Here is an 18,164-nt window from a genome sequence, read left to right as displayed (position 1 = left end):
AAAATATGTTAGTGCATGGGGTTAACAATTCCATTGCACCAGTGATGAAGCATCTTCTGAGGTCTATAACCTTTTGCTGCCTGATGGACAGTTGACATGTTGTCATATCAGTCCAGTAGTCACAATTTATAATTTTTAGCTCACATTTGGTATACCAATGTGAGGTTATCATATAAGCTGAAGTCAGTGGCGTCTGTATGTGTCCGTAAACATTAAAAACTCGCAAACTGCTGCACTTTTTGGCTTTGTATTAGGTGTGTGGATGCATCCTGGGCTATAGATGAGAATGAAGTTTGCATTGCCCAAATTATGCAAATGAGCTTACAAAATATAAAAATGGTCAAAAATTAATATCTCAAGAACCATTCTTTTGATTGCTGTACGGTGTGCAAGTACCTTAGGTGGACCTTATACAAATTTATTTATATCATCAAGATATCTTGAATTTTGTATTTTTGCTAATTTTTTTTGTTATTTTCCTCATTTTAAGTAAAAATTCAGTTTTCTTAAACCACTGGTCCAATTGCTCTCAAATTTGGGTTGGATGTTTGCAAGAGTGTTACCCTTCTAATTTGTTGAAATTACGATAAAATTGGCAAAATTACCATATTTGGGCAATGTTTGTCATTTCTAGTCAAAAAATCTTATAAATCTTTTGGTTTAAAGATGCCCAGGGATGACAATAGTTGGATATGTAGGAATTGTCCTGAAATATGCGAATTTGTATTTTTGAGATAATTTTGTCATTTTTGGTCAAGAAAGTTTGTTCTCAAAAACTACGTGTCTGATAGCTTTTTATTTTGGTATAAAAGTCCAAAGGGATGTTATTAGATAAATCTGCTCTAAGTGTTGGGAAACCCCAAAATTTGTATATTTCAGGTAATTTTCTTAGTCTGTGACCTTAACCCTTTCTACGGAAGCGTATTCGTGCCATTTTTTGTAAGAAAGAAAATTAAAAATCTCGTAATTACGAGATTCTGATTCTCGTAATTACGAGTTTTTGATTCTCGTAATTACGAGTTTTCAATTCTCGTAATTACGAGAATTAAAATCTCGTAATTACGAGTTTTTATTCTCGTAATTACGAGTCTTTGATCTCGCAACTATAAGCCCTGATTCTCTTAGTTATCAGACAATCCATAATAACTCAGTCCTTATATAATTTTGAGCTCTTATTTCTCATACATATTGTTGGTTATTGTTCAACGAGAATATGGTGTTTTTAATATGGTGTTTTCACTATTGCATTATCCTGATTTATAAGGTGTAGTAAGCAATTATAATACACTCGTAGATGAATAAATGAACGAATGAACTTTGGACTGATGCATGGCTACAATTGTAGATATTCAGTATGTTATCCATTAGATCAAAAGTCATGCATAATAGCGTGTAGATTTTGTATGGCTTGATAAACACTCTTTTTGGGGTGAAATATCGATAGTGTGACATTATGCAAATATTTCACATCTATCAACACCTTCGAGAGTCTGACAACCTGATAAACACCCCCTCCCCGCCTCAGGAGATAAATCTCCAACTACGAATACCTGCCGATGTGATGTTAATTTTTTACATCCAGCATAGATTGGCAGTTGTCATCATGTTGGGTTTGCACTAGAAATTATGACGAACAACTGACATCTTCTGACACCCCTTCATGTGTGAAAAAGACATATCCAAAACAGCAGTGAACGAGGAAGTCGGACAGATTTCCAAACTTCAAGATTAGTATTATTTGCTAACAAAGATTTACACAATCAAAGTTTGTTTAATGTTTAACAATCCGTGCCTTTGCATTGCTTCCTCCTAATGTAAAAGAACAGTACACAAACATTGATTATGATCTAGATGAATGACCGAATTGAAGTGCAACTCATTTCAAGAACCCAAGAAATGATTGAAAATGGCAAATAAAAGCGTAAAGATGTTTATTTTTATCACAGGTGTTATCAAGTAGAAGTGAAAAGGAAATCTCAAACTAGACGATGAGTTGAAATAACGCAGTGATAGTTAAATTTTCACATGATTCCATAAACATTGAAATTACAAAATCATCATTATGCAAACATTCTGGCAATTTTAAAACCTCATAATTTTGAGATTTTAGAAATTTGCGATTAGTTGACTGTAGTTTTTGACCTATTATTCATTCATTTGCAATGACAATGACAGACTATGGATTCTCATGACAAGATAATTCTCGTAATTACGACTTTTTTAATTAGCTCCGCTGTCAGCGACGCGGAGCTTATCAAATAGGTTGATTTTCCCTTGTCGTCCTCGTCGTCCCTCGTCGTCGTCCGTCAACAATTGCCTTCTCCTCTGAAACCGCAAGTCCAATTGCTTTGAAATTTTATATGAAGTTCACTTAGGGTGACCTTACTTAAGTTTGTTCAAATCGTGGTGAAATTTGCATATTTGTATTTTTGGGGCATTTTTTACTGTTTTGGGTAAAAAAATCTTCTTCTCTGAATCCGCTTGTCCGATTGCTTTGAAATTTGATGTGCAGTTTACTTAGGGTGACTTCAGTCAGATTTCTTCAAATCGTGGTGACATTTGCATATTTGTATTTTTAAGGCAATTTTTGTCATTTTTGGTAAAAAAATCTTTAAAAATCTTCAAAACTACCTGTCAGATAGCTTTGATATTTGGTACATATGTCCCTAGGGATGATCTATTTCAGATTTGTTCAAATTGTGCAGAAATATGCAAATTTACATTTTAAAGGCAATTTTTGCCATTTTTGGTCAAAAAATGTATTTCTCAAAAAGTACTGGTCTTATAGTTTTGAAATTTGGTATACAGGTTTCTATAGCTGAACTTAGTAAAATATATTGAATTTCTGATGAAATTTGTAATTTTGTATTTTTGGGGCAATTGTTGCCATTTTTGGTTAAAAAAATGTGTATTTCCAAAACTGCTCATCTGATAGCTTTGAAATTTGGTATACAGGTTTCTATAGATGAACTAAATGATATTTATTGAAATAATGATGAAATCTGCAATTTTGAATTTTTGGGAAAATTTTTTCCATTTTTGGTCAAAAAATGTGTTTCTCAAAAAGTGCTGGTCTAACAGCTTTGATATTTGGTATACAGGTTTCTATAGATGAACTAAGTAATATTTTGAATTTCTGATGAAATCTGTAATTTTGTATTTTTGGGGCAATTTTTGCCATTTTTGGGTCAAAAAATGTGTATTACCAAAACTACTCATCTGATAGCTTTGAAATTTGGTATACAGGTTCCAATAGATGATCTAAATGATATTTATTGAAATAAATGAGGAAATCTGCAATTTCATATTTTTGCAATTGGGGCAATTTTTCCATTTTTGGTCAAAAAATGTGTTCCTAGAAAAGTACTGGTCTGATACTGATAGCTTTAAAATTCGATATGCAGGTTCCTACAGATGAACTAACTTTGATCTTTTGAAATTATGATGAAATCTGCAATTTTTATTTTGGGGGCAATTGTTGCCATTTTTGGTCAGAAAATTTTATTGTCAAAAAACTACTCATCAGATAGCTTTGGTTGACATGTTCTTAGGGATGATCCGATGTGACATATTCAAAGTATGATGAAATCTTCAATTGTGTATTTTTGCAGGTATTTTAGCCACTTTTTTCTGGCCATTGCATTGAGCTATCAAAGATTTCCACCTTCTTCATCAACATGTGTCATAATATTCTCTACACAAACACAGCGGAGCTATATCGGCCGCTAGGTCGCTTGTTCTCGTAATTACGAGTTTTTGATTCTCATAATTACGAGTTTTTAAATCTCGTAATTACGAGTTTTTAATTCTCGTAAATACGAGATTTTAATTCTCGTAATCACGAGTTTTTGATTCTCGTAATTATGAGTTTTTAAATCTGGTAATTACGAGTTTTTGATTCTCGTAATTACGAGTTTTTAATTCTCGTAATTACAAGTTTTTGATTCTCGTAATTACGAGTTTTTAATTCTTGTAATAATGAGTTTAAATTCTCGTAATTACGAGTTTTAAAATCTTGTAATTACGAGTTTTTAAATCTCGTAATTACGAGTTTTTAATTCTTGTAATTTTGAGTTTTTTAATCTCGTAATTACGAGTTTTTTAATCTTGTAATTACAAGTTTTTAATTCTCATTGACCAATGTCATAGATATGCACATTGATTTGTTTTGTGATACGATCCAATATGGTCGCCAGGCGGCCATTTTATTACGATTTTTTCATGTACAGAGCCATAACTCAGACATGTTGCAACCGATTTTATTCAAAGTTGGTACAAGGACATTGACCAATGTCATAGATATGCACGTCAATTTGTTTTGTGAAACGATCCAATATGGCTGCCATGTGGCCATTTTGCTACGATTTTTTCATGTACAAAGCCATAACTCAGACATGTTTCAACCAATTTTATTCAAAGTTGGTACAAGGACACTGACCAATGTCATAGATATGCACGTCATTTTTTTGTGTGAAACAATCCAATATGGCTGCCATGCGGCCATTTTATTATGATTTTTTCATGTACAGAGCCATAACTCAGACATGTTGCAACCGATTTTATTCAAAGTTGGTACAAGGACATTGACCAATGTCATAGATATGCATGTCAATTTGTTTTGTGATACGATCCAATATGGCTGCCAGTCGGCCATTTTATTACAATTTTTTCATGAACAGAGCCATAACTCAGACATGTTTCAATTGATTTTATTCAAAGTTGGTAAAAGGACATTGACCAATGTCATAGATATGCACATCGATTTGTTTTGTGATACGATCCAATATGGCCGCCAGGCGGCCATTTTGTTTAGATTTTTACATGTACAAAACCATAATACTCAGGCATATCTCAACCAATTTTATTCAAAGTTGGTACAAGGACATTAACCTATGTCATACATATGTAGGTCAATTTGTTTCATGATATGATCCTATATGGCTGCATGGCAGCCATTTTATTACAATTTTTTTCATGTCCTTAGCCAAAACTCGGGCATGTCTCAACTGATTTTATTCACAAATTCAACAAGGACATTGACCTATGTCATGCATATGCACATTGATTTGTTTTGTGATACAATCCAATATGGCCACCGTGTGGCCATTTTTTTAGCTCACATTTGGTTATACCAATGTAAGGTTATCGTATAAGCTGAAGTCGATGGCGTCTGTATGTATGTATGTATGTATGTATGTATGTATGTATGTATGTATGTACGTACATACAGTATGTCCGTCAACATCAAAAACACGCAAACCGCTGCACATTTCAGCTTGGTATTTGGTGTGTGGATGCATTTTGTGCTATAGATGGGATTTTGTTCAAATGAAGTCTGCACTGCCAAAATTATGCAAATGAGCTTACAAAATATGAAAATGGTCAAGAACTAATATCTCAAGAACCGCTGTTTTGATTGCTTTGAAAATTTGTGTGCAAGTACCTTAGGTGAACCTTATACAGTTTTATGAATATTGTGAAGGTATCCTTAATTTTGTATTTTTACTGAATTTTTTGGTGATTTTTCTCATTTTCAGTAAAAAATTTTCTTCTCTGAAACCGCCAGCCCAATCGCTCTCAAATTTGGGTTGGATCTTTGCGAGGGTGTTACTCTTCTAATTTGTTGAAATTATGACAAAATTGAGAAAATTACTATTTTGGAGCAATTTTTGTCATTTTTGGTCAGAAAGTCTTAAACAGTATTTTCTTTTTAAAACCCCTGGACATACAGCTTTTATATTTGGTACACAGACATACAGAGATGACAATAGTTAGATATGTTGAAATTGTCCTGAAATATACAAATTTGTATTTTTAAGACAATATTGTCATTTTTGGTCAAGAAAACTTGTTCTCAAAATTACTTGTTTGATAGCTTTGTAGTTTGGTATAAAGTCCCGAGGGATGTTATTAGATAAGTTTTCTGCTCAAAGTGTTTGGAAACCCCAAAATTTTTATATTTTAGGTAATTTTCTCAGTTTGTGACCTTAAATGATCTACACCAACCCAGGATATGTTATGAGACAGTTTCAAAGGCTGTGAACATAATTTTGTCATATTTGGTATCAATTTGTAGGAAAATTTGATCCAGAAAACAAAGCTGAGGTGAATTTGTAAGAACTGATGAGAAAGTTGGATCCAGAATAATTCCAGATGTTGTAATTACCACCCACAGTGGAAGGCATTTCACTATCTGTAACTAACTTAAGTGCTGTTTACATTAGAATGATAACACTCATCGCATTAATTAAAAAACTCCCCAACTTCCCAAGGTTGTAAATACATTTCCTGTCATCCGTTGTTATGTAATACCAAGGGATGGAACATTTGATATTCAGGAGGGGGTAGGGTCTAGAAGATTGATGAGGTAGCATTACTTTTTTACCAGATCCCTTCTACATTTTTTTGCCAACTCTCACCTTTTCTTTTTATCAAGCCTACTCTGTCTATTTTTTGTTGTTGACATTTGCTTATGTATGTAGGATCTGCTTGTCCCATTGCTATAGAAGTTGATATACATGTTCTTAAAGATGACCTCCAGTACCTAAGTTGCAGACCTTATTTGCTTTTGTCATTTTTGTTTTTCCTGGTTTAAATAAATGTGAGCACATAGTGTCCTTGACAGTATTTTTACAATTTTTGCATGTCCGGATCCATAACTCAGACATGTATCAAGTGAATTTATTCAAAGTTGTTACAAGGACATTGACTTATGTTATACATATGTACGTCGATTTGTTTCACGATATGGTCCAATATGGCCACATGGTGGCAATTTTGTTATGTTTTTTTTTCATGTCGAGAGCCATAACTCTGGCAAGTCTCAACTGATTTTATTCAAAGTTGGTACATGGACATTGACTTATGTCATACATATACATGTTGATTTTTTAAACAGTAAGATCAAATATCGCTGCAGGGCAGCGATTTTGTTACTATTGTCTCATGTACAGAGCCATAACTCAGACATATTTCCACCAGTATCATTCAGAGTTGGTACAAGGACATTGACCTATTTCATACATATGCTTGTCAATTTACAGGTCGAACCTCGTTAGTACGAATAGCTTGGGACATTCGTTGTAACCGTAGTTCGTTATAACTGAACTGACACTGGGGGCGCTATTCATTATGGATGTTGTTGAATCACACATACTCGCCAGGTCTCTCACTCAATTCAATTAACTCGCAATCACACAAGAACCATGCTGAAAAAGCTTCAGAAAGAAACTGAATCATGAACAAAAACTAATAATTTATTAATACACTGTACAGTAAATGGTAAATTGGGAATCGAAGTGACAAACATTGAAATATTGCGAAATTGATATGTGATCTGATCACTGCATATACAAACACGGAGGAAATTATATTGCATCGCAAAATCAAATTGAGTTCGGATTTCAGTTCAAATGTTCTTCAATTCATGGAATGAAAAATACAAAAAAGGGTATACAGAGTCAGCTTTCAATCGAGTTCTTGACGATCACAAATCACTTCTAAAAATCTGTAATCTTGGCTTGACGGCGGCCGGAACACATCGCACTAAACATGACGTCTTCCATTTTGGAAAGTTCAGAAAATACTGACGAATCAACATTTTCGCGGGACTGCATGTAGCGTCGTAACTGTTGTTGCATTGCTTCTGATGTTGAGGGGATCTTGTCTTCATGTGTAGCACTAGGATCGATGTTTTCACTGTCTTCTTCGTCACTATCGATGTCTTCTTTCCGATGTTCTAATACCGATGTTACGATGTCATCATCAGACGGCGTTTCCCATGAATTCACGTCGTCATCAGCACTAACAAAATCTGAAAATGACAGTTCAGGTAAATCAAGGCATCGAGACAAACTCTCCCACAGACAGCCTACTTCGTCATCAATCACTTCTTCTTCGGTTTCTGTTGTCCTGGTGTCGATGCCGTTGTTAGAACTGGTTGTATCGGGTGACGTATGAACAAACTCGGCCTTACGGAAACAGTTTGCGATCGTTGTGTCTTTCACTTATAGCCAAGCTGAGTGTACCATATCGATTGCATCTTTGACGTTGATGGCTGGTAACCCTTCCCCTGAATCAATTGACAGCAGCATTTTCTCGACTACACTTTTGAGGTAATATGTCTTCAAACTTCTTATTACACCTTGGTCCATGGGCTGTAGCTTTGACGTAGTGTTGGGCGGTAGAAAGATGACCTTGGTTGACTTCAGGATTTTGACGGCTGGGTGGGCTGGGCAGTTGTCTACAAACAGGACCTTCTTTCTTTTCTCGCGGGTAAACTTCTGGTCTACCTGGTGGAGCCATCGTTGGAATAGGTCGCTGTCTATCCATGCCTTTCGATTTGCCTGGTAATCTACGGGGAACGAAGTAACGTTCTTAAAACATCTGGGCTTCTTTGATTTACCAATGACAAGTGGCGTGAGTTTTTCCGATCCATCCATGTTGGCGCATAACATCACGGTAACTCGATCTTTACTTTTCTTCCCACCAGAGCAGATTACGTTCTTGAAAGATAGAGTCTTACCAGGCATCAATTTATAGAAAAGTGTCTTCACTGACAGATGCAGCTTCGCCACATACAGACTTGAATGTGATACCATGACGCGACTTGAAATGTTCTAACCACCCGTTACTGGCCTTGAAGTCAGCGTGATTCATTTTCTTGGCTAGATCTTCGGCTTTTGCTTGGAGTATGGGCCTGCTGATAGGAATGTTCATGCATCGTGCATTTGAAAACCATTTCAGCAAAGCTTGTTCAACGTCATCTACCACTGAGAAACGGAAACGCTTACGACTTGGTTCGATTTTGCTGTTTTCGTACATCTTCATAATTTCGGCTTTCTTCTTCAGGATTGTAGACAAGGTGCTGGGCTTGACATCAAACTTTCTGCAGACTTCGCCATGTCGTAGACCAGATTGCCTTGACCATGTTGGCTTTGGAATCTAAAGACAGAGCACGACGCTTTGTACCAGTTGTCGCCATTTCGATTACACGATAGGAACTGATACCTCAAACGAAAACCTGCCCAAATTTATTAAAAATCTTGGCGTCCATACTTCACACGTTTATAGAAAAGCGAAATGGAGTTCATTATTGAATCACTGAACAGCCACTACGTCCGTAATTTTGAACCTTGAATGTAAACAATATTGATGTTTATCACCATTTAGTAGCGGTATCATCTTGTGTGCTTTGCCGCTGTACCGACAAACAGCAGCCAATCAAAGACCTGTTTCACGGCCTATTGTAAATTCACAAGCCGTGCATTCACTGGCCGTGTGTGCAAAAAATTCTCTCTCTACCGTGAATGTTTGACGCCGTAGTGCTAATCGCTTATCTCCCCCAACTCTGAGTGTTTGACAAGGAGGTGTTGATAGTCAATTACGCTCACATTAGTGGGAAGTACCACGCTTTGTTTTAGAACATCAAAGCCTGCCTCCATTTCACGCTGTCGACGTGCGGCAGCCTGTCATTTCTTTGTCGGTCAAGTTCAAATGTTCGTTGTAAGCGTCAAAACCATTGTTCTCGGGTTGAAAATCAGTTCGTTGTAAACGGGTTTTCGTTATAAGTAAGTTCGTTGTAAACAGCGTGATCTACGTAGAAAACAATGGAAGGAGAACGGGACCTTTGAATAGTGTACTTTGTAAGCGGGTTTTCGTTATAAGCGAGTTCGTACTAACGAGGTTCGACCTGTATTTCACGTCATGTAGCAGTATCATGTCAATTATTGAAGTTTCATAATTAGGCTGATATGTCAAGAAATACTGCATCATATTTCATGAAACTTGGTACAGATGTTAAGCTCACATTGCTTTAACAGTGAAAAAGACATCAGTGTCATTTTAATTAATTTTTAATTGCATATGTAATGAACTTTCCTAATTAGAGTGATATATCCAGAAATTTAAATACAGCATCAAATTTGATGAAACTTGGTACAGATGTTGATCTCATAGTGTTGAAAATACTGCATCAAATTTTATGGAATATGGTACCGGTGATAATCTGTTAGTTTTAGGATAGTATGCAAAAATGTTTGGCAAGATCTTGTCGATTAATTCCTAGTTGACTCATTTAATGACCTTTAAGATGGTGACCTACATTGGATTTATGTTTTCATCACCATGGAACTCATTCTTGGCCAATGAGCACTATCTGTATCAAACTATTTTTATCACAGACCTAATTAATGAAGAGGACTCGATCCTCTCTGAGGACTTGTAATCAAAGTACCTATTAACAAGTGGTGACTGTGTCATCAACGATGACTTGTTTTGGATGGCATTGTCAATGCAAAGTATGGACTTGCCTATAGTTTTGTAAAATAGTGTGTGCGCGCTTTTTGCAAGAATACATTGTACCAGTACTGACTAGTCCTCTTGCTAAGTCACGTCCGTAATGAGTTCACTTTTGCAATGTCATTGCATCATAGATGCTTATTAGTCCCCACGGACACCGTCCGGGGGGACTTATAGGTTTGGTCATGTCCGTGCGTGTGTGCGTCCGTGTGTCCGTGCGTCCGTTCGTTCACGCAGATATCTCAGAGATGCCCAAAGCGATTTCATTCAAACTTGATACAAGGATTACTTCATATGTCATACAGATGCACGTCGATTTGTTTTGTGATACGATCCAATATGGCTGCCAGGCGGCCATTTTATTACGATTTTTTCATGTACAGAGCCATAATTCAGGCATGTATCAACTGATTTTATTCAAAGTTGGTACAAGGACATTGACCAATGTCATAGCTATGCACATCAATTTGTTTTGTGGTACGATCCAATATGGCCGCCGTGCGGCCATTTTGTTACGATTTTTTCATGTACAGAGCCATAACTCAGGCATATCTCAACCGATTTTATTCAAACTTGGTACAAGGACATTGACCTATATCAGACATATGCACATCAATTTGTTTTGTGATACAATCCAATATGGCCGCAAGGCAGCCATTTTATTAGATTTTTTTCATGTACAGAGCCATTACTCAAGCATGTTTCTACAGATTTTTTTCAAAGTTGGTACAAGGACATTGACCAATGGGCTATGCACATTAATTTGTTTTGTGATACGATCCGATATGGCCGCTGTGCGGCCATTTTGTTACGATTTTTTTATGTACAGAGCCATAACTCAGGCATATCTCAACTGATTTTATTCAAACTTGGTACAAGGACATTGACCTATATCAGACATATGCTCATCAATTTGTTTTGTGATACGATCCAATATGACTGCCAGGCAGCCATTTTATTACGATTTTTTTCATGTACAGAGCCATTACTCAGGCATGTTTCAACTGATTTTATTCAAAGTTGGTACAAGGACATTGACCAATGTCATAGCTATGCACATCAATTTGTTTTGTGATACGATCCAATATGGCCACCATGCGGCCATTTTGTTACGATTTTTTCATGTACAGAGCCATAACTCAGGCATATCTCAACTGATTTTATTCAAACTTGGTACAAGGACATTGACCTATATCAGACATATGCTCATCAATTTGTTTTGTGATACGATCCAATATGGCCACCGTGCGGCCATTTTGTTACGATTTTTTCATGTACAGAGCCATAACTCAGGCATATCTCAACTGATTTTATTCAAACTTGGTACAAGGACATTGACCTATATCAGACATATGCTCATCAATTTGTTTTGTGATACGATCCAATATGGCCGCCAGGCAGCCATTTTATTACGATTTTTTTCATGTACAGAGCCATTACTCAGGCATGTTTCAACTGATTTTATTCAAAGTTGGTACAAGGACATTGACCAATGTCATAGCTATGCACATCAATTTGTTTTGTGATACGATCCAATATTGCCGCCGTGCGGCCATTTTGTTACGATTTTTTCATGTACAGAGCCATAACTCAGGCATATCTCAACCAATTTTATTCAAACTTGGTACAAGGACATTGACCAATGTCATACACATGCACATTGACTTGTTTTGTGATACGATCCAATATGGCCGCCGTGTGGCCATTTTATTACGTTTTTTCATGTCCATGCAGAACCATAACTCAGACATGTATCAAGCAAATTTATTCAAAGTTGGTACAAGGAGATTGACCAATGTCATACATATGCATGTTAATTTGTTTTGTGATACGATCCAATATGGCTGCTGTGCGGCCATTTTGTAATGATTTTTTCATGTACAAAGCCATAACTCAGGCATATTTCAACCGATTTTAATCAAAGTTGGTACAAGGACTTTGACCTACGTCATACATATGCACATTGATTTGTTTTGTGATTCGATCCAATATGGCCACCATATGGCCATTTTATTACGATTTTTTCATGTCCTGAACTACAACTCAGACATGTATCAAGTGAATTTATTCAAAAGTATTTTTATCACAGACCTAATGAAGAGGACTCTATCCTCTCTGAGGACCTGGAATTAAAGCACCCATTAACAAGTGGGGACTGTGTCATCAACGATGACTTGTTAGTAAAATAGTTTATGACAACCACGAAGCTTTCATCCTGTGCGCACGCCGATATACATGTAACTCTATGCGTATACATGATTTGTTTACATCGTAATTGTTCTCATATGCACAGCAAATGTTTGACCAGTTTACACCTGTGTGCGTCACTGAATGAGTGACATTTGTTTGAATCACAGAACGACCATTTCCTATGAGCCATTCCCTTTGTTCCATAAACGATTTTTACCCCTAATCGTCGTAATTTTTAAAGGCTTTGTGAAACTTTGTGGATACCTGTATGGCCTAGATGTTTATAAAGCACTCTTTGTTTATGGTATGCCAATAATTTTCGTTTGAGAATCGTTGGTAGGCTGATTTTCACGGAGCAGTCTACCTTTCTGTTGCCAGTTGTCACTCAAGTGCCATTATGAATTTTCGATGAGTTAGGGGCTTTTATACCCCGCACCGGGGTTTAAGGTATTAAGGTTAATAACAAACAAAATTGACAGAAAATGAGTACCTTCAATACATATGGAGATATTGCATGCAAGATAATAATAATAATAATATTTATTTCTTATAGAGCGCATTACATTATAAAAATCTCAATGCGCTTTACACAACACTAAAAAAGAGCTGAGGTAAATTATAAATAAAAATTACGAGAAAACACCAATAAAATGCAAAGAGGTAAAATTTTAAAAAGTGTCTAGGAATAAAATGATCTAAAAAGATAAGTTTTTAACTGACTTCTAAAATTGTTAAAAGATATCAATTAAATTTGCAGCTAAGGAATAAGCTGGGGAGTCCTTCACAATTATGCCCATTGAGGTGTTAACTGTACTCAGTTGTCCCCTTAGCCTTACAAACATCATTTCCTAATGTCATTAATTTTCCTCAGATATCTAAAACTTCAAAATTATGAACCACACAACAAAGTCATGCCATATTTTAATGTGTAGTAGTAAAAAACCGAATGCAAACCAGAAAATTCATGAAAAATGCATATGACGCTTATTTTGGTATTACATTAAAATATCATTTTCATAGGAGGCTAACTACATGATTAAGACAGTAAGAGCAACTTTCTTTGGTGTTGTGAATGGTTTTGTATACCAACAAGGTTTGAAGAAACTAACATTGTTTGAGGGGAAAAAACTTCCTGTGTTACATCATTATAAATTGTACTTAAAATAGAATTTACTGCTATGATAAATGCAATTAAATATAAATACACATATACACTTACATCCTATATCAATTTATGAGAGATCTCAATCAGATTTACTCAGTCACATGCATTAGAAGCATCAAAAACGTTTTAAGGACATATTTTTCCTACAATAATTGATAATTCATTTAAAAAGGCACATTTCATTCGCATCTCCCTGTAAACCAAGTTTATGATGTAAAGTTTCAAGTAAGTCAATATGTTTCTCAAGTTCCATAATATTCTATGCAATGGTCAATAAAACTTCAAGGTGGTAATTGTTCTTATTTCTAATATTACCATCTCTATCTTCAATAATCAGTACTAAAAACATTTCAGAAATAGCATTGCTGTGAGGAGTATACTTAGCAAAACTGACAGTTTGTCACTGACATGTAAATGCTCAAATAAAATGTGAGTCAGGACAAGCAGATATACTGTGCTGTAATTTACCCATTACTCAATGAATATTACTGTGTGAAACAATGGCAGAATTGTTCATTGTGCAATTATCAACGAAGTTAAAAAAAATATACTTCTGATCCCTGTATTTTTGCATGCCATTTGGGAGAATACTATAATGTTTGTGCTGCATTTCAGTGATATTTGTGTCACAATTTTAGCTACTATTGCTGCTAGATATAGGCAGAGTCTTAGCATTAAGTTTGAAAAACCACCAAAATTAATGGAAATTACCACCATTATAATTGTTGCCCCTACATCAGGTTTGTCTTGATTTCTACCACAAACTCTTAATGCATAGTTAACGCAAAGGAATGACATGGAGACAAGTGTTTGGCCGAAATCCGGGGTTATGCATGCACTGCCATGGCGGGGGCGACGAGGCGTCATGGTGGCCTGGATGGCGGTACCGGACTCCGGGTACCGTGCATCGGGCAACGTGTTACCGGTCGCCCACAGCAGACCCATGACAGTACCCCCCTGGAACTTTATTGAATAGAGCAAGCGGTATAAGACATACAATATCTTTTATTGTGAGCTGCTAGCCTGCAGCGAGGCTTTATTTATTTATTTATTTATTTTTTTAAATTTATTTTAAATTTTTTTTTTTTTGCGGAGGGTGGGCGGGAATTTTGTGGTGTGAACTTGAGCGTGGCAGAAGTTGAAATGGAGGAGCTATAGCTTTGCTCACACTGATATGCGCATGGATAATGACGTGGAGAGGGTGACGCAATTTGTTGAGATAACGGTAAATGAGGGCAGTTGGTAGATAAGGTTACGTTACAAGTGCATCCGGCCAGTGGTAGTAGGTGGCGCATGGTGACCCACACATGTCAAGGGCTAAACCCTTTTCCCCGTGTCCTCCCAGACGTTAACAATGATTATAGCAAAGCCATAATCACCCATTATCATCTATTGTCTTTTATTACATTCATCAATGTGAGTGCAAATCAGTGCATTTATTTGAATAGGAACATCCGGGGAGTTAGCAGGCCACATGAACGATGTACGGACCTGTTTCCATAGTTACCCAGTCTCGTGAAGCCATTTGACGTTTTCGACGTCAAGGTAGACACTTAACGGTTGATGTAAATAGTCCATGCGTGCACTGCTATTTTGACTTTCATAATGCTGGTTGATAATGGTAAAATTGTTTGAGAATGCTCTGCATGTAACTAAATGTCATATAGCATTAACTTTGAAGAGGCGTGTGATAAAAATATTATTGCCTGAATACATGGGTTTATGTGCCCTCACAGCAGGAGACACTTTGCCCTCCTGGCGTAGGACAAATTGTCACCTGCTCTTGGGTAAACAAACTCATGTATTGAGGCAATAATAATATAATACAATAAGGCAATAAAAATTTGTTCATACAATGTTGACTTACTGAAATACATCGTCGTTCTTAGGTTATCCAAATAGGCCTTTCAAGACCAAAGGACCAAGGGAAACTCCAAAACACTGGCAGAAAAAATCAACATCAGGTGCAGAGGCCATGTAAGATCAGCACCATGGAAGAATTGTTAATACTTGTGTAGGAATGTTTTGAGCTTCCAGTTGCCATAGCTATTGAGGCCATAAGGATAGAAGCTATCCAGTGTCTGCCGTCTGTATGTATGTATGAATGTATGTATGTCTGTTTGTAAGACTATGTCTGTATGTCAATCTGTCTATCCACTTATTTTTCATTGGAACAGCGGCACTTATCAGCGTGAAATTTTGGTTTGTACTACATGTAGTTTAGGTCAAGGATGGAATCTCTATGATCTTAATGTCATTGCTCTAAAAATATGTAAATAAGCTCAATATTTGAGTGAGGGAAAATTATCCTAAAAACTGGTAAAAAATTCTTAACTAAAGGAAATGCTTTCTGTTTGACTTAATCATTTGCTAAATATGTCCCTAACACCATTTGATACAATTTTTGTTCAAACCAAAGTTGGTAGAATGACTGATATGACTGACAATGAGCAATAAAAAGAGAAAAATTGTCATAAACACAAATACTACTGGCCCCGCGAATTGCTTGAAATATTCCTGTTTTAGTATACAGTACATTTAAGATAATTTAAATCAATTTAATCAGATGGTTAAATAAGTACAATAAATCATGAAAAGATTGATAGTCAAAATTGTACTTTAAGAGAGTATTTGCACTTTTTGACTTCAGAAGTTGCTAAAGATATTAATACAATAATACATAATCTAGCTTAGTTTGTTTAACAAAGTCGATGAAATGACTGATATTTAAATGACAAAATTTAAAGCAAAACTGGTTGATCAGTGAAACTTTACAAACTAATTAATAGCTCAACTCTTATCACCGACAGAATGTTTCTAATTGCAAAAAAGTGAACATTTATGCAATTTTCCCAAACATTTGTAGTATTTTCAGACATTGTTCAACTGGAAGCATTGTGTTTTGATCAGTTTAGCAATATATGTCTAGAATGAACAAGTGCATACACAGATTATGAAGATTGTACAACTAAAATAATATATTTTATAAGTGATAATATTATGTCACAAAACCATCTAATCTTTACTTCATATCAAGAGCTCAGAATTCTGTGGAATTTAATCAGGATATTCAAATATTCTCCTCTTTGATTTGTTTGACATTTTGATTTTTTTTCAAGTTGTACATATTCAGTGTTATTCCAAATATGTAAAGACTGTACCATCAGGTTGTTGAAGGTATTCAACTGTGTTATTCAAACCAGCACTTGAAGGCAGACTGCATGTCAACTGAAAATTGTACAGTTTATTGTTGCTCTATATACTTGTAAAGAATCATTTGAAAAAATTAACTTGTCACTGACTTTCTTCTGCTAATATAGACCCTTTTTGTCCATAGTTTTCAAAGAATGAGGGATGGGGCATTTGAATTTCCAATGTTGAGGTATATTTTAAAGTCACTTGTATCTTAACCTCTGAATTTCAACTCCCTTCTGTCAAAGGTAAAGAAGGTGCCAACACTGATGTTTGAAGTAATTTTGTCATATTTGGTTAATGTCCTCTTCTGTGATATCAGTAATCCGATTTATTCTGATGTGTTAATTTCAAGGGATGACCTCTCTTTGATTTTGCAAAATTATGATGGAATGTGTAAAATTAAACTTTTGGTTTGATCATGCCATTCAGTTTAAAATATCTTTCTGAAACTACTTTTGTAACAGCTTTTACGTTATTGGAAAAACATAATGAGACCATCATAAGAAAAACTGCTCCAGATGTCCTTGAGGTGGATTTTCAGTTGCTATGCTGTTATTACATTGAGTATTGCATTAATTACATTGTATCTGTTACAATATTCAATATCACAACTGTATGGGGGCTTGACAGTCTTCCTGTTATCATTCTTGATTGTGAAAAACAGTAGATGAAAGTTTACATGAGCAAAGTATAAGGAGAAATTTAAAACCTTTCATATTTGAGATGAATAACATACCTAAGGTCTGCAGTACTGACTTCTCTTGCTTCTGAAAATGAAAGATATGCAGCTTTTCCGTTAAGGATTTTTTATTGCTTCAGAAAAACTCAAGATTTTTTTAATTGTTTTATAACAGACTTCTGATTCTGTGCTGTCTTGAAATGCCATGGATCAAAACTTTATTATGCATTAGCTATGTCAGTATTACAAATGTATGTCAGCATTACATGATGTGTACCGTATACTTGTTCACAACTATTGTTTCCTTGTTGGTCAGTTTGCAGGAATATGTTATTTTGTAATTAAGTTGTTCATTCAATAAAATGTTGCGTGTTAAAAGTTGATTATGTATATGCTGTGTCAGTATTACTGATGCATTACAGAAAGTGAAGTGTATATTTGTGTCTTCTGAAAGATCTTGTACTTGTCTGTCCTTTGAGATTACATCTCTGACAACAGCTTGAATTTATACTGTACAATAGGTTATCATAATTCAAAAAGGAAAATCTGAATTTGCAGCAATTTTTAAACAGGTCAGGATTACCTTTATCCAGCAGGGCCTGTCACTTTCCATCTGCAAAGTCAGTGAAAAGCGAT

The 18,164-nt window shown here is 35.6% G+C and overlaps 1 protein-coding gene across 4 annotated transcripts in view; it reads left to right on the top strand.

Annotated features, from left to right (window-relative positions):
• Positions 1 to 17,909, top strand: part of LOC139127976 (tyrosine-protein phosphatase non-receptor type 12-like) — a 338,072-nt gene extending 320,163 nt beyond the window's left edge. For all 4 annotated transcript variants that reach the window (XM_070693830.1, XM_070693828.1, XM_070693829.1 and 1 more), the window contains one exon: positions 15,544 to 17,909. In XM_070693830.1, the coding sequence (XP_070549931.1) occupies positions 15,544 to 15,635 (92 nt within the window). In that variant the 3' untranslated portion in view covers positions 15,636 to 17,909. The remainder of the gene's footprint in view (positions 1 to 15,543) is intronic.
• Positions 17,910 to 18,164: the final 255 nt, after the last annotated feature.

The sequence above is a fragment of the Ptychodera flava genome, unplaced genomic scaffold, assembly GCF_041260155.1.
Source record: "Ptychodera flava strain L36383 unplaced genomic scaffold, AS_Pfla_20210202 Scaffold_40__1_contigs__length_1388640_pilon, whole genome shotgun sequence".
In the NCBI taxonomy this organism is placed as follows: domain Eukaryota; kingdom Metazoa; phylum Hemichordata; class Enteropneusta; family Ptychoderidae; genus Ptychodera; species Ptychodera flava.
Note: the sequence above shows the minus strand (reverse complement) of the source record. Positions and strands in the feature narration are given on the sequence as shown.